Source organism: Lagopus muta, chromosome 2 (assembly GCF_023343835.1).
Source record: "Lagopus muta isolate bLagMut1 chromosome 2, bLagMut1 primary, whole genome shotgun sequence".
In the NCBI taxonomy this organism is placed as follows: domain Eukaryota; kingdom Metazoa; phylum Chordata; class Aves; order Galliformes; family Phasianidae; genus Lagopus; species Lagopus muta.
This window is the reverse complement of record NC_064434.1, coordinates 68,759,982-68,783,669: the sequence shown is the minus strand read 5'-3', so window position 1 is coordinate 68,783,669 and position 23,688 is coordinate 68,759,982. Positions and strand designations below refer to the sequence as shown.

The following is a 23,688-nucleotide window of genomic DNA, read 5'->3' as shown; positions in this document are numbered from 1 at the left end:
TAACACAGTTGTAACTGTGAAGCAAACTACTCCATCCATTACTTTTAAATGTATGCACTTCGTGCCACAGAGTAGAAGAAGGAGGTTTTTCTAGCTAGCTCATAACTGTTCATGCAATCTTAGGAAATTTTGGTATTTGTCTTATTTTAAAACAACATAAAGCATTTGAAAGCCAAAGATAATTTGTGGGTAAGCAACATGAACTTGGGAGAGCAAATCTGTGTCATGTATAATATAACGATACTGTGAGCTCACATTGCTGCAGAGGTTTGCTAGACTAAAACTCACGTAGCACAAAATACCATAAGTGGTAAGAAAAAATCAAAAGACCATTGCCCAACTTAATGAAATGATCAGGAAGGAGCTTACAGCATGGAAAATTCTTGTTAATTGCTTCACTGGTAAAGTATCCCAACTTGGATAAATCTTTATTACTGCACTGTATAAAAGCACTACCGGTTTGCATAAGAAAGAGAAGTGTGAAAACTGGATGCTCCTCATCATGGCTCTTAGAAACCAACTGTCAAATGCTTTTTCAGGCTTTTTGTTTTTGGGAACAGGCAGAAGTGACCCATAAGCAGTATCTTTTGCAGAACTAAGTGCCAAATTTATTTCTTGACTTTTCACTCTCTTATGGAGTTATCCTCCCTTTTGAGTGTATGTTTTTCTCACTCAGAAAAATACACAAATTAACTGAAGTAATTATATAAGCCTGCAACTATGCAAGTGCTGTTTTGATAGAAATTGTTGGAGATGAACAGAGTACATTTGAGCATAGGCCTGATCTAATTTCCACAGAAATTAGTGGCCAGCTTTCCATGGACTGTAAAATATGTCCCAAATTATCCCTGAACTACCTGCTAACTTCCTTTAAATTAAAGCAGCAGTAAATAACTTTAGTAAGCAAGTACTGTCTGATGAAATGATGGATAAACATAATAAATTTGACTGTCACCAGAGCTGTATTTACCACTAAACTTTACATATATGGAGATTTATGTGGCACATATGGCTCTTGCTGAACTGTGAAGAGCTAAACAGCAAAACTGCAAGCCAAGCATGTTCAACCCCCTTTTTTTTTTTTTTTTGCATAGGAAACCAAAAGGACACAACTTGCAAAGAGCAGTGAAAGTCAAGCTGCAAAATTAAATTTTAGCATAAATCAGTTTTTCATCTCTTAGTGTAGCTGTTCAGTATCTTATGTGATAAAAGACAATGCAGTGTACCTCAATCATGTTAGCCTCTCTCCTACTATTTCTCTCATAAATAGACCATAGACTACCTGAAACCCAACCAGAGTTTCTGCCCCATTACTAGTGCTTAGAAGACTGCTGTCTGACTGCTATAACAGCTGGAAAATACTTTACGGTTTCCAGGCAAAATGTGTTCAGGGTAGTTTGTTTTTTGTACCAAAGCTGCTCCTGAGGAAAACTATTCTGCTTCTCTTCCTTATGGTCTCAGAGGAACAGTATCTCCTCTGGCTCTTATCTTGTTTGTCTAAATGAAGCAAATACTAGTTACCTTCTCTTTTCCATGATTTAAAGTGCTGTACCTAGATAGCTTATTTCTCCTGTGCGCATCTATTTTCCCTGAACATGGATGACGAGAATAACACCCGTGGTTCTGGAAAAATTAAGAAAAAAATAGGTCCATCTAAAATTGCATGAATGTTTCCTTGTCTGTCTCGAATGTGTGTTCCTGTCTTTATGTCCCATCATACCCAGACAGGTATGTTTTGGGATTACACTTACTTCTTCTACATCCATTGCAATTGTACAGCATTTGTTTCATGACAGAGCATTAATGTCTGCTTCATTCAAGACAACTTTCAACACTGATGGACATGTTTAATTCAGAATTATTATGTAGACATTTCTCTCAGTGATAAACTAAAATATTTCTCATGACACAGAAAACCTGCTCAAATCATTTGCTTGTTTCTGATTCTTTACTACAGATGGCAGTGATTCATAATTTCCCCATTGCATGGGCATTATCACTAAAATGGGCTGTACCTTGTTATTTACATGCCTTAAAAGACCAATTCAAAAATAAAGCAAATCTGACTGCTATGTAGCTCAGCAACCCAGAAATATGATCTCTCAGACTCTTATAAAAAGTTGGGGGGGAAATGAAAAATCTGATAAGCACCAAAGTTTGTTCCAACACCCTAGAAGATTTAATATTTTTCTAAGGTAAACTGAAGTCTTGGAAAACAGTAAGTCGATACATTTTTTACATTGATCTGAAGATAGAGACCAATTTACCAAGGATATTGATCACTTCTTGGTATGGTAAAAGTAAGAAATAATGCCAGTTTCAGTAACAGCATCATAACCACTGAAAAAATGTGCCTTGCTTTCTTTGACATCTTAAGATCCATATCTGTACACACTGTTTCAAAGCCAAATGCTTCATTTAGTTGCAAATCAATGCATGAATTTCTAAGAGATATACTGTTTAGATACGAGGTAATGAATTGCTTTCTAAGTTATTGCAATGACAAATCAAAGAACTGGAATGCATGATGCCATGTTTATCTGTTTGACTGACCTTGAAGCTGTCGTCCTTTGTACAAATCCTTTGTTTTGGTTTGGTGAGCTCTGGCACTGTTATCACATTTAGGTTGTTCATACCTAAAGAACAAACATGAAGAAAATAAAACAGCCAAGTTTAACTTAATTTACAAATAATTTCCAATACTATATTCCAAATTAAACTTGTACCTTCTTTTGTTCAGGGAAAAAAAAAAGGTTTCTCATTCAGAAGAGGCAATGCAAATTTATCTGCTTATTTTCCACTTACTTAAGAGAATGAATAATTATTATTTATTTCAAACAGATTGTTCTACAGGGAGGAGAAAACTGTGGAGAACTGCTAAAAAAAATCCATAATAAAAAATATAGTCTAAAAAATATTTTAAAAGTGAGGTTCTCCTCAAGCCTGCCAGATCAAAAAGCTATAAACAATGTAACAAACTCTGGCATATGACACAGTACTCATGTTGTGAAACACCACAAAAGCAACTTCAAAAATCACAGCAAGGCAGGTACTGTATTTAGTTAATACTGCAGCACTAAATGCATTTACTACTGTATCCTCTCCAAAGCAAATGTTAGTTTACATATGAAGAGCTGACCATGAACAGCTAAGCTAGCATTTCAAACAAGAGGGAATAACTGGAAGGACGGGAATTGGACTGGAATGGATTGAAATGTGTTGTGGAAAAAATTTCATTTCCACCTGCTACATGAATATTCAGGTTCTTCTTTCTGAAAAATTTACTTAAAGCCAGGTTGTTAGTCCAGTCTGTAACAAGAAACCCTATGCTATTTGTACCTTCAAAAAATAGTGATCAGTGCAACACCACTGCAATATCTTTCATGCAAGACTGGAAGTATGGCAATATTTACTGAATTTTTTTGCTTCTTACAATCCCATGATTAACTCTTGGTGGCTTTTCACTCAGTTTGGCACTATCTCCTTCTGATGAATGTTATTTTTTCATTCAGCTATAGTAGATTGAAGCTGCAGAATCCAGTGTACATCATTTAAGAGAAATTTCAACTCTAAGTTAAACATAGTAATGTGACTTGTGTACACGTATGTATGTGTGCTCATACATGTTAACTGAACCCAGGTTCTTTTATATCCTATTTGACTGCTCATCTTTGAAATGCTCTGTTCTAGCTTCCTACAAATCAGATTTACTGAGGGACATACTAAAATGTCTAATCTGAATATACTAATTCAGATTTTTGGTACTGAATATTCTTTGCAAGAACACTGAATGGTGTCTGTGTCTTCAAGTTCAGGCTAGACTGCCCCAAGGAACAATATGCAAGTGTTCAGACTTTAGTTACCAGCCAGGATAGAGAAAAATAAATTATTTTCTTCCTTTGAGCGCATAATTTATTTTCACATCATCTGATGAAACTGCCCACCGGTCCATCTAATTTTGGCTTCTTCAAGAATGTACAGTGTTGTTTCACAGACATGGGAGAGGTATAGAAACAACAAGAATAGAAGCTGCTTTGATAGCATGACTAGGATTTAGATACCTGATGGATGCCCACTTCAATCAGCCAAAAAGAGTGAAAGGGAAATCTCTGAGCAATACGCACTAATGCAGTGTCTGGCAACCAGCCTGGCTCCTGATTAATCTGATATCTGACTATGGATTCCCTTCATCTACTTCTGTTATTGTTACTGCCTACACTTTCTTGTTTCACCTCTTTTCTTCTACCCCTTCACTTTATATTTTTGTTATATACAGATGTAGCTCATCGCATACCAGCTAAATCTATTAAATCCCAATAGCTGTTAAAATGTTGTAATATGAGAAGTATACTTTTAACTCTTTAAACAACTCAAGAAAGATAAAGTGAATCATGAGAAATTTGCCGTGATGACACAGTCACACTGTGACACACAGGAACTGATAAGTAAAACACGTTTGCCTCAGTTTTCATTGGGAAAGAGATAGCATGTCAGAATGGAGTACTATCAGGTTAAAAATAATGCAGTCAAAAGACCCCAATTTACTCTTCAAAAACTTTTAAAGAGAGAAAAAAAAACAAACAAAACACCTTACACTGAGCTTGTATCAAGAGTCAGCAATGGTTTCATAAAAGCTGCTTTATATCCCTGAGCAGTCTGCTTGGAGGCTTAGAGGTGTATGTAGTACTGGAGGATAGAGAGTTTCGCAGGAATTCTCCACAGTGGGCAAACTCGTAAAGCACCTTATCCTAGAGAATCATGTGTAAATGGACTGAAGATTATTTTGCCTATGATCCTAGCTGCTCAAAGTCACAGGTGAGAACATAAAGTCATGGCCCTGCTGAGCAAAAGGGTTGACAATCATGCTCTACGTCCAGAAAGCACTAGAAGCAAGCTGGAAGAGGACATTCTGATAAGACTTTTAGGGAGATTGTTGTTTGTACACTTTACATGTATTACTTCATCTTAGTCAAATGGATATGCTCTCTAGGTTTTCATAAAAGCCAGCTTTGTATTGCATTTTTATCTATTTCTTGGGCATTTTACTGTTTGTCTAACACAGCACTCCTCATTATACAGGGAAAAGACTTGCTCAGCAGATGAGGGGAGAGCAGGAGACATTGTTAATCTTAACTTTAGTGAGGTTTTTGACACTATTTCTGTAACACTGTCATAAACAAACTGTTGCAGACTACATTAATGAACAGTGGGGTGGACTGAAACCTGGATCAACTGCCAAGCTCAAAGTATTATGGCCAGACAGAGAAATTCCAGCTGGGATCCAGTCACCAGCAGTGTGCTCTAGGATTCATAACAGAGCCACTTTTGTTTATCTCTTCAGTAATGATTAGAGTAGACCTTTAGCAAGTTTTCAGATTATACAAAACTGGGAAAGTGGCTGGTACACCAAGTACGTTCTGTCATTCAGGGAAATCTCAACAAGCTAGAGAAACTGACTAACAGGAGTATCATGAAGTTAAACAAAAGGAAATGTAAAATTGTATTACCTGAGAAGGAAAAACCCCGTGATACAGCAAAGCCTGGGGTAAACCACTTGAATTACAGCTTTGCAGAAAGGACCTGGCATTTCTGTTCAGTGCTAAAGTAAGTATAAGGCAGCAATGTGCTGTTGCATCAAAAAAGCCCATCAGCCTTCTGGATTACACTAGAAAAAGTATTACCAGCAAGCCAAGGGAGTGACCTTTCCTTCTGCTAACCAATGGATCCAGCTCTGGGGCCCAGAACACATATTAGCTCCGGTCAAGAAAAGGGTAGTGAAAATGGTAGAGGAATGGAGCATTTGACATAATAAAGGAGAGACTGAGTAAGCCTGTTCAGATACTGTACTGTAAGGAGAAGAGAAGGCCCAGAGAAGATGTTATCAATGTGTATATATCTGATCATGAGAAAATGGACTCTTCTCAATGATGTCCAGTGAATAGACAATGGGCACAAACTGGAAATTCCATTTAAATGTAAGGGGGTTAATTCTTCTTCTTTTTTTTTTTTTTTTTTTTTCCTTTTAAACATGTGAGGCTGATGAAACACTGGTACAGTTGCCCAGACAAGCTGTGGAGTCTATTAAAAGCTCAAGTGGATATGGGTCTTAACAACCTGCTCTACCTGACCCTGCTTTGAGCAGTGAGCTGGAACAAGACAATTTCCAGATGTCCCTTCCAATCCAAGCTATTTATTCTGTAACATAATGACAGTCATACAGAGAACTATAAAAGTAGAAATCCTATTGCTTCACCAGAACAAGATGATTTGGACTTAATTTAGAGAATGAGAACTGAGGCTCCACGAAATGATTTAAATTATCATTCAGTGAAGGATTATCACTAAATACAACAAAGAGAAAACAAACCTAGTGGTGAACAAAGGAAGAGAAGAAGAACATTTCAAGTCTCGGTACTGATCCTGGATTTCAGGACCAAATTTGTAATACTTAGTTTTGACAACCTATGGACCTCAGCTTGCCAGAAGCAGATCAATGATAAAGTCATGTTCATTCCATCTATTACTTTAATTGGTATAGACTATGGTATAAACAGCTATCACTCAGTCAGCACTTGAAGACTACATGAAAACTGCATCACAAGAATACACATTATAGCAAGGGGTTTAGAATATCTTTCACAAATACTAGGCGAATGATCCAAAATGGTTTCTGCTTAGGTTTTAGATGGTTTATGATTGCATCAAGATACCCATACTTCCTGCCAGCTTTATATGGGCTTTTATAGCATTCCTGTGATGGCCAAACCTCAATAACCAGCCTAAATAACATCCTTTTGAATTTGATATTTGCCTTGCCTACATCTGCTCAATGTGGCTTACAACACTACCGTGCATCCGGCTCAGCTGAGATGACTGAACTCCTAAAGCTTCTATTAGTAACACACTAAAATGATATTTCCGTTCTATGGGTTTCCAGGCAATTGTTCCACCAAAGCAAGTCATATGAGATAGCTGAGGAAGTTGCTGGAAAAATAACTGCGCATTTCTGAGGTTGGACATGGTTTCTGTCACAGACCATCCTTCTTCGTTCTTGTATGTTGAGGCTATGTGAAGTGTGAGGTTTTCTCTGGGCTGCTTCAAGCATTAGTTTAATCACCATAAAATAGATGGAAATTAAAAATAAAAAAAATAGGACTAGGGGACCATACTGTCTGTAGCATTGTAGTGTATTGGTCTTTGGCCATCTGGCCTTGCTTTTGATCATTTCACTTCATTTTCCTAAAGGAATATATCTACATTGTATAATTCCACTAGTAATGGAAATCTACATGCTAGGCCACGCACATTAAAGGCATCTTCTCCATCTTCTCATTAAAGGTTTAAGCACTGAACATTCCCTTACCTTGTTGATGTACCCGGGATAGGACGCCCTGTATCAACGAGAACACACCAGCAGTAGCCCGTGGAAGGATGGCACTGCACTGGTTTGTAAAGACCACCCTGAGCACATTCTGGAATGAACACATTATCTTTCTGGGGTTGTTTAGCTTCTTCCAGGGCTGACTGCAGTTCTTGATCACACGATGATGCTTTTGGAAGGAAAAGAAAAGATACTGAAGAAGCTTTATAATAAGGGCCTACCAGATTTCTTGAACAGCTTTTATAACTTTATTTGATCATATATAAGGATTGAAGAGGTTTTCTACAGCATAAATAGCAAGTACACTTTTTTATGTTTCCTGTTTTATATTTTAGTTTCCTTTTTATGCAGGTGCTTCATAATAATCCTAATGCTATCTTCTACCTCAACTCCTACACTAGATATAATCTGCGAATAACCAAATACTTTCTCTGCCACCTTAAAAATTCTCTCACATCCCACAGTCCCTTAACTACTGATTCTTTTCAGAAGGAAATATTCATCTAACTGTTCATTTTCTGCTTTTTCTTTCCAGTTTTGGAACATCTTCATACAGCGAAAATTCTTCCACCTGCTTTCCTGATGATGCTATTATTTGTGATGAATGATTTGCTCTGGAGACAAAACACTCCCCCAAAAAAGTACTACATTTTTATCTCCGTCCTAACAGCATATTTCACATCCTTCTGAAAGTGGGAAATCTAACATGTCTACATATTACTGGCCTTTACATGAAACCGAACCAGGGAACAAAGAGCAGAAACTCCTCAAGCTAAGAGTGCCAGTCATTTCACACCAATCAATAAAACACTTGTTTTGATAGATTTTGATCACTGCTAAGCTGTTGTATGTGGCTCTTTAGGAGGTAGTAAATGAGATGATAGACTACTTACTCACACAGTTCCTTTCTCCAGGATTTTTAAAAGCGGTCCCCTATCGTGTGAAATTTAGTTGGCTAACAAAACAGCTTTGGTTTCATTCCCAAATTACTCCAGCGAACAAGAATCAGTTATTTGAAAAATTAGAATGTTGGTAACAATAGCAACTCTGCAAACACACATTAATAATAGGAAAATCTCAAGTTGCTGGAATTTCAATCAATGAGAGAGTCCCTTCAGTTAAAGAGAAGTTTTTTTTAATGTTGCCAGAAAATTATCTGTGGATAATTTTTGCTCTTCTCTCAAGTCATTCAAAGACCAGCAACAAATGATTCTTTGAATCTCCATCAAGTTCTGCTTCTTGAATTTTTCACTTTTCAATCCATAGAAGAACAAGCTGAATGTTGACTGGATTTTCTAATATATTTGTACTGAGTTTCAGCTGCAGTCTAATCTCATTTACTCTTATCCACGTGGTTCAAAAAGCTCTGTAAATTGTAAGAAAAACTGAACAAATTTACTATATCCAGCATCTTGTACATGAAAAAAGTCAGAAAGATTTCTGGTGCAGTGGAAAAGAAGGCAGGAAGCCAATCATTCAGCATCTACACAATAGTGTAATTTCCACATCATTGTATTTTATTTCAGTATCTGTGAAAAGTTTAAAAATCAAGCATGCCACTTGCTAATTTCATTAGAAGGCACTGATTTATTTATATATTTGTTAGTTGATTTTTAAATTACTCACTTGTTTCATATAGTAGGACAGCTGGACAAATTGATAACATTTGCATAGTTTTCTCTTGGTTTTCAGAGATAAACATAATCAGAGAGTCAACAGTTCTCAAAACACCAGTGTTTACATAATAAACTAATTAAAGAAGCAGTATAGAGAAGAGGGAATAGCTCCTTTAAAAAAGGCAAACAGTTAATTATTTACATGTTAAAGCATTCACAGAAATAACTGTTGGTTTTCAAAGTAGAAAACCATCACCAACATCCTCTTACAGCAGCCAAAATAAATCTTTTCCTCAGTAAATCTGGATTATAATGATTATTGACTTAAAAAATATGACAACCCTGAAAATCACATCACTTTTAGCTTGGTACTTCAATTTGTATACAGTCAAGCAAAATGAAGCAAACAGGGTGAAACAGCTGCAGTGAGAGGGAGGAAATCATTCGTCCTCTGTGAACTCCACTAAATTCTTTTCTCATTCCTACTGATAAACCTTGGAATCATCCCATTGTCTACTGTGACCTCTTGTTTTACGTCCTTGTAACTAGCAACAGAATCTGGCAGATGTGCAGGTATTATAATCTCTTGCTAGCCCAGAGGAGCAATACATTTCATGATTTCAGATTTGTTTAGAAAATCTAGAGACTACACAGGCAGGTCATCCAGATAGGCAAAATGCAACAGAAATCAGAGAGAAGCGTGATGGAAAATTCCCAGTGTAGATGCAGATACAGACTGTGAGCCTACCCTGTATCACCATTTATGAGCAGCTCTGGTTTCTACTGACTGAAATGACCAGCAAAGAACTGCACTGATGATTCAAAACCACTGGAGTCATGAGCCACTGGTACAAACACTTATTGTGTTGATGTAGTAGCAAGTGTTACAGTCCTGACTGAATTCCCAAAGCAAAGTTTTCAACAAGGTACTGCTCAAGCTAGAACTTTGTCCCTTTTCTGTTGTTTTCTTTTTCCTCAGTTATGTCTGGTTCTAAGTCACAAAGGAAGAGTGACACAGTAATAGTGGAGAGGTTTCAAAGGAGGGTTGTGGAAGTGGTTTATAGATTTAGGAGAGACAGTCAGAGGACTGGTTGAAGGGAAATGAGAAACAGGACAGCCAGTGACAGTAACCACAAGGAAAGTTTTGAGATTTAAAAAGGAAAAGTCCTTAATGGCAGGAGCCTCTGAAAAATAGATAAAGACAGGATTCATACCAAATGCTAAGGGAAAAGTCCTGTAACTAGGAGAACATTAGTGATGAACTGCAGCACCAGCGCAGGCATTCAAGACCATAAAAAACATAAAGAAAAGAAGTTACGACATTTCCAGGAAACACTCCCCCTTAGAACCTTTAGTTCCATATCTTTACGCTGCAGATGGGAAATGATACAAAGAAGATGAACTTATCATTAATCCTAAATTATTTGTCAGATAAAATGAACCAGATAAAATATAGGTTATTTTAAGCAAATTACAAATATAAATAAGTCTGATGGAAATCATACCTGTCAGTTTTGTATGTGTCAAATGGCAGATTTGCTGAATATAGCTTGGTGGTTTTTTTTTCATTCACCAAAAGTGCATAATAGTTTGTTTTTTCTCTGTCTTGTACAAAGGCAGAGAAAATGATCTTCAGGTCACTATCAGGCAATGTTGTTACTGCTCAAGAGAGTAATTTCCTCAGATTCATTACGTCTGTACATACTTTACATGACCATATGTGCCATCATTACTATTTCCCCATTTGTTTTCACTACCAGAGCAATATTTTTACATAAAGATGTGTAAAACTGTATTTACATATAACCCTGCTTACTTTCTCCAGAACAAAACCTTAGTCCTCCATGTAATTTCCTCTCTAAGGAACCATTCATTTCCTTTCAAACTTTCCTTTAAATTATTTACAACAGGAGCGCTGGAAAGATTCAGTTGTAGCCTTGTGATATCTAAGAGCTCTTATCACAGAGCTACTATACTGTTGCAAATAATTGTCTCAGTGATGTCAGAAGAGTCATGGTCAACAAACATTAATTTCCCAGGAGAACCAGTGATAAATGTCATTAACTTAAAAAATACTTGACAGTTTGTCCAAACAATCTGACAACAACTGGGATCTGGAACTGTAACAGATGGATGCCAGAAGTTCATAAAATGGTATGGAGAAAAAAAAAAGATACATGCTTCAGTACAAAAAAATAAAATAAAAACCGAAGTCATTAAAACATCAACTTACCGTGCAGTGTATTACTGCAAAAACCTTCCTCCCAGAAGCAGGAAAGCACTGGCATTCTTTGTTGCAGGTTAATAAACCTTTCTACAGTTTCTACCTAAAGCTATATTTTATTGCAGACTCATAAGTATCAGTCATTTAGCACACAATGTTCAGTGATGTAAGAAAATAGGAATATTTTACGTAGTTTTAAAACAAGAGCCCTGTAAAAGTTTTTTTGTTTTTTTTTTTTTAAGACGTGGTTAAACTATTTTTCACCACAAAGAATGAGTTTTAAAATGTGCTTTAAATAGAATGTATGTCATGCTGATATTTAACTTCTTCCCTTTTTCCCTTTAAATGTTTGTAACTAAATATACTTTTCCTGTTCTGGTTCAAGATGCCATCTTTGTCCACTACAAATAACCAGAAGAAATGCTTCATCTTCTGTCAATTGGAAAAATACTCCAGCTAATTACAAAGAATATAGAGAAGTTTAATGTCTTGTATAAAATCTTGAGCCATTTCCTGTTGCTAGTGACCAATCCTTCCTCAAAATAAACATCTGCGTTTTAAAGAATCTTGCAAATTTCATAAACAGAAAATTCCTCAACTGACATGGGATATGATGCTGCGAATTATTATTTATGATAGAATACACTTGTTAATCTCTGATGGGTTATTTAAAGTGTTTACTTTTGTTTACTAAGTGATATCCTAGAGTGAAGAAAAAGGAACTTTTCTGGGAAAGTAATCATAAGGCATACCTGTGCTTTTGTCTGTAGCATATGCAAACACCAAGCACCATATTATGTAAAATATAATAATCACGTTAGTCTGGTAACAGGAGATGTTTTAGCCCCGTTTTCAGAAATTCTGGCAGTTATTGTGCTGTGTCATATCGCAGCTTCTCACAGCATGCGGAATTGTCATGATTATAAATTATATATATAAGGCAAACGCCTTTGTAATTTTCTGCAGATTTGGCAGCTTGTTTCTTCAGAACACACTGCAGAAACAGATTTAAGAAAAAAATATATATGATATATGTAAAATATGTATTTATATTTATATGTTTATTATATATATTCTTTCTGCCAAATCTGCAGAAAATTACAAAGGCATTTGCTTGCTACTCTAACATTTCCTGCCAATACATAAATATTTAATTTCAATTTTCTTAACCCTACAATGTGTATATGACAAACAGAATTCATTCCAAAAAGTTATATTTTCAGTTGATTCTTTCTCCCTCCTTTTCTCATTAATGTAATGGGCCATGAAAGGACAATTTAGGCTGCCTGCTTTCCAAGCTTAAGGGGTCTTTTATTAGACCTCAAAGCTCAATATCTTCTACAGAAAGGGAGTAACAAAAAACCTGTGAACTAAAATACTCTGAAAAGTGATACGCATACTCTAGAGGAGCACAGCATAATATTAGAGGCAGTTACTACAGCAGTTCTTCCATGACTATGAGAGGATGTCCAGACAAAACACATCTGTGTTCAAATTTCAGCATACAGAGATTTACCTGCTATGACAATTTCTACTAATCAAAATGTTATCAAAATCATCAGGCAATCCTACTTAATTTAGCCTAATTTAGGTACATTTTTAGAATACTTCAAATATTGATTCTCACAACTCCTGTAGAAGTTTATTTCAAAATCATAATAATTAGTATGTCTGATAATCCTCCAGTTGACACCATGCACCCCCTCAAACCAATTCACACCCCTTGGGAATAAGAATTTGATTCTTTTGCTTGGGATGAACCCTTCCTGAACTAGTGAAGTTAACAGGCACAGAGGAAACTGATTACAATGTGTTTTTATATTTTCAAATCGTTTCTATGGTCTTCAAGTTTCACTGAATGGATTTCCACTTACACTACATCAAATTATACTTCCACATCTGAATAAAACATTCACTTTAGAAAGGCAGTAGGTAGTGGGATAATTTCTATTCAAGCTTCTTTCTCCCTGAAGAAGAATTTACATTGACTGGATGCAAATCTGAAAAACAAAACAGTCCATAACAGCAATGGCTTTGTTATTCCTACTTCCAGCAAATATGCACCCGCAAGACAAACTAACAGGTTCTTTACCTGTAGCCAGCCAATTCAGTCACTCATAATCCCTGACATCTGGTTCCACTATGAACACAGCATGCAAGGAAGTAAGTTAACTTACTATCGATGAAGTGTTATGAATGGGTTTAAGATGCCAGCTTCATATCCTTTATGTATATATTATTTTCTCATCCTTTATGGCCATATTGTGAACATCTCACAGTAATCATTCTTCAAAAGCACTGTTGCAACAAGAATTTGTCTGCTTATCCTCTCCTAATTTTTAAGTAAACTCATATCTAACAGAAATTAAGTGTAATTCAGTGATAGAAACGAAAGCAGGAACATGCTCATGCTTCTAGCTTCTTATAGAGATTACTCATAAACCTATCAAATGGGAAACATTTCTGTGACCTGGTAAACTCAGTGGACAATACATCAGGTCTCAGCTGAATATGTCCTCATGTACGGTATGTACGTTTCCAGGTAAGCCCAATATTTGTTTATAGATCAAGGACTGATTGGAAGTAACAAGTAACATAACATACACTCAGATTTAGTCCCAACACCAAATGGCAACCAAATCGTAAAACTAAATTATCTGATAGAACATGTTTGGATTTAAATTAGGTTCAGATACTCATCAGCATGAGGGTTCCCAAGGCCTGATAAAAGCTGGCAACATTCCAACTCATGCTTATTCTTGTTTGCAAAAACTTGTGGGAACCAAATATTTCAGGCCCCTTCTGTGTATTTGAAGACTACTCTCGATTTACAGCTGATCACTGTTTTGCACTTTTGGAGTTTGAGTCAATTATTGTAGCCAAACAAAAAGCTGATGGCTTCAACAAAGAGCTGTACATTAATTTATGTACTTCACTCCACTGAACAAAGCAAGATAAATCACCAACAGATGCTCTCATTTATTTATGTGGCTTCATACACAAAGACACTGCAGTACATAAGGAGGATCATCTGGAAGTTCACTGAGCTCATAGAAACAAAAAGCCAGAACACAGAAAACACGAGCTTCCACTTAACTTTACCTAGAAAGAATAAAGTCACAGTGACTCCAATCTACTCGAAAGCACCAGGATTATCTCCCCTTTTACCCTATGTTTGAGTAGTCAGGTGACACTATGTCAACTCAAGATTTAACAAATTCTGGCTCTAGCAGAACACAAAAGTTGGGTGCTCATAAAACAAAGCTCTCAGATGAAAATATGATGACTTGCGCTTTAATCAAAGTTCTAAACATGTAGGCCCACTGGAATTTTTAATGTACACCTCCATTTTACACACACCCCATTTTTCTTTTCTTTTCTTAAAACTTCAAATGCTGGGAACTCTGTGAGAAAGGCCATAACTACAATACAAGAACTGTTTTGTCACAGAAACCTGCTGTTTTTGTATTTGGTTTGCCTGTTATGTTTGTTTTAAATTTTAGTACAACTTCTTGATTAAAGAGATGAGAAGTATTTTGTAAGTATTCAAATTTTTTTTTCCTATAAAAGAATTATAGCTCATTGAAATTGCTTATTTTAGTTATTCATTTATACTACTTCTTCTCCCTCACTGTATTTTCCCGCTGCACTGTATAAATTATAAGGGAACAAATAAGCTATCTGTTTTCAAACAATATTTAACTCTAAATTTTAGCATTCTTATTTACTTACTTTACTTTAAATAAATTAATGGTATGAGATCTATTCAGTGACTAGGTGAAAACTTACAGAGAAATTAGTCTTCATCTACATGTACAACAAAATCTGGCTCTAAATGTTTAAGTGATAGCATTTAGTCCTCCTGTAGGTAAATGACAAAGAAACATGAAGTCAATATATACTAGATTATAAATCTTTCAGAGATGCATTTTGCATTACAGCCAAAATGTATATCCTGAATATCCTTAGTCAAACACCTATGAAATGTGAGAGCAGGAAACCAAGAGTAGGACATTTTGGTTGAATCTTTAACAGTAGAGTGTGAGAATGATAGTATATGTGTATAAAGTGAATCTCTTTAGACAGATTTGAACAAAGAATTGTTTATAACCTACACTCCACATTGGATTCTAGAGAGAACTTTAATACAAATCAAAGAAACCTCTTAAGCCAGTGATCAATCATGCAACACCAGGTTTCACAAGAAGAGTGAAAAATCCTTGGGCTTTCTAAGGAGGTAAGTTCCCTCAGTCCCTTTTGCTCAATAAATTGAGGATATTCGCTGAAATACAAAGCTGTACAGAAGATGGATTACTATCTTCATGTGCTCCTGCTTGACCTTGATGATTTGGAGAAGACATAAGAGAAGACACAGTGCAAAAAAGTGCACCACCGTGCAAGAATATAACTTGTGTTATATATATAACTTGGCAGCATTTGCCAAGTGGGGTGAAACCTGGTTTTTCTCTAAGCTCAGACATAGAAAAGAAACATCACTTCCTATTATTGCTCAGTATGACTGCATCACACTTCCAAAGCAAAGCAGCACCAAAGCTTTCAAACTGCAAATCAAACAAAAAATCCACCACCCAAAATTACAGCAAATGAAAATTGTTGATGTTTCCCAAACATAGTGGTTAGCTGGCCAGTTTGCTATAGCAATCTGAAGGCTCGTTCATTAAACAAAGTTGCGTAAAGCTACCATTCTTGCTTTATGAGTATATTGACCAGTAAGTGTTAGTCATCTGGCAGTGGAAAAATCTCTCAATTTTTAAGAAATACTTGAAGTGAAAACAAAGCTGGTTCACTTTTTCCATAGAGCTGTGAAAACAAAAGTCTTTGCCAGGTGAGCTGAGGGTAAGCACTTGTTTGAATAGCTCTATTAAAAATCACAACACAAAATGTGCAAAGGGGTGCTTAAATTCAGTTTGCAGGAATGTTTATCAGCCAACCACTTCCACTCAGTGAAACAGGAGTTGCTTCTGTTCATCATTTGGGAAATTGAGACACTTATATTAGTGCCTGGGTTTGTCTTTGATTACTAGATGTTAGGCACCTAAGCAATTTTAATTTCAGAGGTTTTCAGTGGCATAGTTGGCTGCAGTTTGTGTCACTTTCCTGCCATTGGTCTATACTGCTAATTCTGTTGGCACTGAGCAGTGTTTTCCAGTCTTATTGCCTAACTCCAGCCTGAGATGGCCGCATTCCATCTATGCTCTATTTTCTAAGTATCAGCTCATTTCCAACCCCATCACAGAGGCTTACCCTGGACATAGACTTAATGTTACAATGTAAACAGGATTAACATAAGAAACAAGCAATCTTTTTAATACTTTTGTTTGTTTGTTTTTTAATCATATAGCTGTTCCGTAATTCATGAATTTGTTCCATTGCACCATTTCCTGTGGATATGGTGTTTGCAAAGTGGGTGCACCATCAGTTCGTGGAACAGCCGGCATTCCCTGTGTGTAAAGTGAATGTGGTACAGAAGTTGCCTCCTCCTGCACCTGATTGCTTAGGTGACCCTGAGAAGCCATGAGCAAGCCAATAATGCCATGCTCTGCCAAAGTTTCTCCACAGAAGGACCACAACCCTACCTATACAAAACCTTCCTGGAATCCCACTCATGGGACTTGCCTTGTGTGTGCACCCTCTGTAACCTGCTCATGTACTCTGCAGCCTGCCCACGTGTCTCCCTCTGTAACTGTCTCACTTCAGCACCAGTGTAGGGCTGTTCAGTGGCAAAGTGTGGTGGGACTATTGACCATCATATTGTCTCAGATTTCACTGTAAGGACAACAGGCCTCATGGAAATGAACTCTGGCTACTGCCACTGAAGCCAGTAGAATCTGGGATGACTTATGGATGTTTTATTGCAATGTGATCCAAAGTGGTCAGTTAGGAAGAGAATATTATTTTACGTTTTGTAAATATTCTCTGCATATTCTCTGCGTAGCTTACAAAATCATAAATATAAAATGCACCTCTGCTAGCTTATAGCAGGCTAGATGGGCAATACAAATGGTAATGCTTTGGCCCTCTGAAACTAAACAGAGATTAAACAGGATGTTGAAATGGAAATTCTCATTTCTTCCTCAGTGTTTCAGAGAGTGTAACTTTGACAGCCATAAAGCAAACGTTTATGCTACTATCACTCCCACTGCCTCTTCTGTGGTTAAGCAGAATTATTTCACCCCTAGGGCTCTCAGATACATACCTTTCAAATCTGTCTGATAAAAAAGCCCAAGCATTTTAAAATTGTATTAATATTGCAAATGTATTTGCACCCTTAAAAGCTAGTCAATGACAGATGAATCAAAACCAGACCACTTTAATTCTGACTTGTTCTTTTTCACTTTGCCAAAGAGATGCCAGGAAGCAGGTGGAAAATAAGAATACTCGTGTCTCTACTTAAAGGAACTGTGTTGCACAAAGAAATGTCATTGGAGAGAATCAGAAGCAAGTTTTGTAAAGTGCTATCATCCACTGAATCGCACTTCTCCCAGAATGCATTACCTCATCCTCAGTCTGTGACCTAACAGATAAAGTGAACACAAACCCTATACAAAAGGTTACTGCATTGCTTCAACCCTACACAAATCCAAAGTTAGATTATCTGCTGTACAAGTCTTGCTTTGACTCTCGGCAAGTTATATGCAAAACATGTTATTTGTATAGCACAATGGAAGTTAGCTGCAGCAGAAGTACAAGATTCTGATAGAAGAGAATGTTTACTGCTTTTGGCCAAGTTTTGTGTGCAATAAAGAAGATGTGCCAAAGAAGAATAAAAGCCAATAAGAATAATCTAATACTATTTCTTCCACCTCCAGAAACTTTTTAATATAGTTTTAGGTAGCTTTATTCTTTTTTTTTTCTCCTTTCTTTTTTTCTCATATGGCCATGGTTAAATGGCTCAGCTTGTGCTCTGGTTTCAAGAGCAAAGCCAAATCTTTGGCTTGGCTCTCCTTTCAAACTTTGGAGAAAAACATTCATATTGGGCAATGTGAATTAAAAATAAAAATCCTAATTCCACCCCACTTTCATCTCTGTCTTCAAAAAGAAATATCCATCTGAAGTCTATATCATGCTAAATATAGTGTGATTTTGAAACACCCCTATGCTTTTGAAGGATAGAAAACACTTTACCATATTGAAAACCCCACATCACAATTTCTGCTCCTGTCAAACTGGAGCAATTCCACTGTACACAGATGGGATCAACAAGAGAAAGCAAGTCCCTACCATACTCAGAGCAATTTTAAAGACATGTAGTGGCAAAGTCTAAGGCTTTTTGAACTACTAAAATGAGAATTTTCAAAGTGTGACTAATGATCCCTAATCCTTTACAACACAGTGTCTGACAGTTACTTTAAAAGCTAAGAAAATTAGTTTGAAATGCTCAACCTACTGAAAAAGTGACTTATATCAATGGAAAAAGCCTTGCACAAATACTTCTCAACAATTCACTGTGTGTGAGAGTAAAAAAAAAGATTTCAGAAAGAGTTATTTTTTGAAATGTTTTCTTAGCGTGTTTCCCACAAATATTGCCATCCCTCTCAGAGCTATTCACCCCATATACACATGCACATCTACCTCATGCCTTGTTTATTTTGGAGCTCTCTATGACAAACAGAGAAAATCCAAAGGACTGTTTTTGGCAGAACTGTTCAAATAAAACAGATTCTAAATATTTAACTTTTCCAGATAACCAGCATCACAGGAAATGGCAATGTTGGCATTCAGTCACCTAATAAGGAAACGTTTTTATTATAGCTTATGGGAGGATAGTTCTGTCATTCTTTCTACGTATTATGTATTGTATGCTTTGTATTCTTTTTTAATTTGAGAAGTTTAAAGGTTACTTGATGGTTTGAAAATAATGCTAAATGAAGCACAGTGCACAACTCTCACAAGAGGCTGTGAAGCTGCTGCAGCTGAAGCTGTTGCTAATTAAATCTATCCATTGTTATAAAGCACTCTGGGACAAACCAATCAACTGCTGACATAATTAATGGAGTCAAAACAGCCATTAGTAGAACTATTTTCATCAATCACTAGAAATAAAGCATAGGCAAATGTAGAGTGGACAAGCCTGTGTATTTACAAACCTGTTTTCCTTGAGCCACTGTTGAGAATAACTACAGTAAAATTCCATTGTAATCAACACATACTAGAAATTTTGCTGCATATATGTAGGCTCATTTACGTAAGAATAATACAGATAAGCATTTACATGGAGATCAAAGTCATGGGCATGCAGTTTTTGCTTATTTAAGTTCTACATATATGTTTATCCCAACCACACAGTGGTAGGTAGAGTTTACAGAAAGACAGGGAGGAACTTCAGAAGTTGCCAATCAGTTGCATGGCAAAAGAGTGAAAACCCAGTAACTGTGATTTAAATGATAGTATCAAAGAAACCAACAAACAGAAAAAAAGGCAAGGAATCTAGACACAAAACTAAAACTGAGAGGAAGGGGTAGGTTGCATCTTTTCTTTTATAGAAGTGCTACTACTTCTACTGGTCAATGCAAAACATTTTTATTCATTTCCACCTCCTATACTATATAAGTTTGTAAAGCTCCTGATTGCATTTGACTGATCTGCACTAGACATTATCTCAGTCACCTCTGTGTTAAAAACTTTGCTTCTGCTTGCACTGATCTGTCCAGGCTGCTGCAGCTCCCTGAGAAGCAGAGCCTGGGTTAGAGCCCCAGAGCTGCTGGCTAGCTGCCATTAATGTAAGCAATCAAACCACATTGTCTCTCTAGTAGCTGACGTCAGATGCTTTCGCATACAGTACTTTGTAGGCTGCTCAAGTCTCCACAGCAACATCCTGAGGAAATAAAACTGGCGCAGAATATAGGCCAGGAATGCACTGGTCATTCAGGCCAACAGTGTTGATGTTATGACACTTGCAGCATCCTTTATTTGAAAAACTGATGATTCCTCCCACAACAAACAAATAAAACAACAACAACAATAAAACCTCACAGCCTTAATCGTGGAAACCGAGAAAAGCGCTGGATTAAAGTTAAGCATGTACTCTACTAGCTCTAGTCTCTCCCCTTGTTTGGTATCATTAAGTATCTTGCAGTATGGATACCATAACTGAATAAGGCATCCCTGGTGGGATCTCTGAAATCCTGCATAGATAGGCAATGACACCTTCCTATGCTTATTCCTTCTAGGAGTCAAAGTACCTCCTCCATCAGTCAAAATGTTCAGGTGATTTTTCCTAGGAACTGCCAATTTGTTTTTGGAGTCACTGCATTTTCAGAATACAGACTACAGATTCATATTATGATCCACAGTCTTTATTCCATGGTGTCCAATCTTGCCTTTGGCAGTAACAGTCAAAAAGAGAAGTTGGAAGAATGGAAAGATAATAAATCTGTGTTGCAGGAAAACCCTAAAACAACAGCATTTGAGACTGAAGAGTGATGCCTGGGTAAAACATGGAGAAACTCACAGTGAAGATCAGGTACTAGCAGAAGAAAAAAACAGACTAAAAAATAAAGGACTAGAAATGGAATAGTGAATTCTGTTTGTGCAACAAACAATGAGGAAAATTTATTATGCTAGAGATAACAAAAACTATGAAAAAGTGCACAAGGCTCCAATAAAGGCAGATATGAAAACAGATAAGCTTAGAGACAACATTCTGACTCACAAGCTTTCCTACTCAATTCTAATAAGGGAAAAAGTGTTTTAAAGAATGTGGGAAAATTCCATATAAAAGGCACGTAGGCTCATTTTGACAACAATATTGAAAAAGTCATTGCACAATGACGTCTTTGAGGCTAGCACTGTTGTTAGTTATGTGACACTATATATGCAGCACTGTTAGGAGATTCAACAAATCAGAAATATCATGAACCCTTCATACATGTTTGTTGCTATATGAAATCCATGTAGCTAACATTAAGCACCATCCACTGAGGATCAGAGGCACAGGACCAATAGTGAGACTCTGCACAACTGGGCACCAGTATAGCTCCTCACTGCACCATTGCCAGATTTGTGAGGTTTTTCTACATATCCTATGTGATGAGTAAATTACGTACAACTAACACTACAAAATTCCATTCTTGTTTGGCTCCTGGGTGCTAACATGATGACAATTACTAACTGTTGTTAATCTTATGTCTCTCTCTAGAAATATGGAACTAGACAGGCCACCACAAGTCTCATCCGGTTACCTCCACTCAGGCTAGTGTTGGCAGCAACTAATCAGTATTCTTTACCAGATTAAGACTTTTTAATTTAAAGAAAATCAAAATACCTTTAACAAAGTTTTCTCCAGCATGCAAAAAGCTATTTCTGACTTGAACATGCCAAAAAACATCATCTCATCTTGAGAGAATATATTTGTATAGAAAGGTAATAAAGGGAAAACACCAATGTTCACCCTTTCATCTAGCAATAGAAGTGGACTATCTGAGCCCTTATGCCGACAGAACATCCATTAATGTCAAGAGGAATTCCAGCTATGCAATAGCAACAGGTTTGGGGTGGACCATCCTTTTATCACGGATTCAGCAGACTGATATACCATATGCGAGCTGCTTAGAGAAATGAGTATGCACTGTTTCCAAGATACGGAATAATAGTATCACCAGACCCCTACCATTAGCATCCAAATTTAGAGGAAAAATAAAAGAAAACTAAATGAACAAATTTAAAAAAAAAAATCCAAAACTGATTCCCTTCTCTACTCACTATTTACCTTTCAAACTGCTGTGGATTCACTCCTGTATATACTTCTCTGAGTAAAAGAAAGCTTCATGCCCGTTAAAACTAAACTGTCTCCTCCTACAATAATTTGCTATTATTATATCGAACTGTTTAGTTTAAGGGATGAACTACAGGATGCATGACTACATTAGAAGTCACCATTTTATCCTTAGAAGGATAGTTTGGTAGGGAGAGGGAGAAAACTGACCTTTCAAACCACTGCCTTTTATAATATTTTTGGTTTGCTGTTTCCCTGTTGAATCACCTTAAAAACACTAAAAATTATTAGCAATGATACTAAAATGCTTTTTTTTAAAACCTGATTAGAAACTGCATAAAGCTCTTAATCTAGGAAGGGCTTAACCTGCCAAACAGAAGAGCAATGAGAACAAAGATTCTCTTTAGCTTGTTCGGGCCAGTAAGGTCTATCAAGATTATTCCTTTATGCACATGGTCAGAGATTAGGGGAACCAAGAGAGTAAATGACCAGGATCAGAAGCTTCTTGCCTACTTTCTTGCAAACTAATTATTTAAGTAAACAGCTTTTTCTCAGCCAGAATAACTAGGCACAGTGCTGTTGTGAAAGCAGGATGAACTACACGATTACAAAGTGTGATGGACGTGAAGCCCTACAACTAATCACACCCTTGCCCCTGTTAGGAGTCCCTACTTTAATGGATTCTGTAGGTGAATTTACAAAATGACAAGAAGACAGTATCAGATCGGAAAAACCCTTGTTTCCTGTATCAATAGGAGTTTGCCTCAATACAGACCTGAAGATTCAGCCTAGTGATGGAGAGGGAGCACTGCAGACCCTCAACCTATGACTGAAACTGAACTCATCTTGAAACCCGAAACTATTTTCTATTTTCTTGTCAAAACTGTATCTCTCATCTGGGGGCACAAGAGGATTTAATTTAACTTTATACTCCTCTGCATCCAGGCCAAATACCAACCAGTATTTTGCCCTACTCTAACTATAGACACTAGGAAATATTTCAATGCCATTACAGGTCACCAGCAGTCATGTACACACCGAAGCACCCTACAGAATAAAACAAAATCCTTTATGCATACCTCAGTGGACTGGAATACTATAAAAGATATACGCTAAGAGCAGCTAACTACGTGGAGTTATATGGCTGCCTCAGTGCAAATGGGGCTTAGGATGAAAAAATGAGGAGGGATGAAACAGTTATTTCCAAACTAGTCACGCATACCACCTTGAACTAAACTGCTTGGTGTTACAGCAATTGACCACAGGACAGGCTAGTTTGGCTTCAGTGGTCACAAAAGCCTCTTTTCACTCTGAGTAAGACACATAATGAAACCACTGCAGTCAGGGGAGGAATGCCAGTGGAAGCTTGATGAGGTGAGTGGAAAAAGTCAGGAAGTCATCTATTCAGTCACCTTATTTGCTTGCACAACAACACCAGCTCTTTCAGAAAAGGCCAGAGTCCCTAACTCACGCTAGCAGGGAAAGGAAACCTCTTGGCTTTGTTTCTAAATGAGTGTTGTAATACAAATACAGGGCCATGTCCAAATGGACTCTGATAACACTTTAAAACTTAAAAATTTGAGGTTTCTAGTATTTATAATGTGTTCTTATCAAACAAAAACTATATTTAAGATCAAAACAGATGACAATAAAAGTCCTTCCATTTTGATGGAAGGTCTTGACTCACTTAAAGACAGTAGAAATTGTAATTTTAAGTAACAATAAGATCTCA

The 23,688-nt window shown here is 36.8% G+C and overlaps 1 protein-coding gene across 5 annotated transcripts in view; it reads right to left on the bottom strand.

Annotated features, from left to right (window-relative positions):
* SMOC2 (SPARC related modular calcium binding 2) overlaps positions 1–23,688 on the bottom strand; it is a 131,252-nt gene that overhangs the window by 31,021 nt on the left and 76,543 nt on the right. For all 5 annotated transcript variants that reach the window (XM_048935772.1, XM_048935771.1, XM_048935773.1 and 2 more), the window contains exons 8-9: positions 7,364–7,550; positions 2,554–2,636 (exon numbers count right to left, since the gene is read on the bottom strand). In XM_048935772.1, the coding sequence (XP_048791729.1) occupies positions 2,554–2,636; positions 7,364–7,550 (270 nt within the window). The remainder of the gene's footprint in view (positions 1–2,553; positions 2,637–7,363; positions 7,551–23,688) is intronic.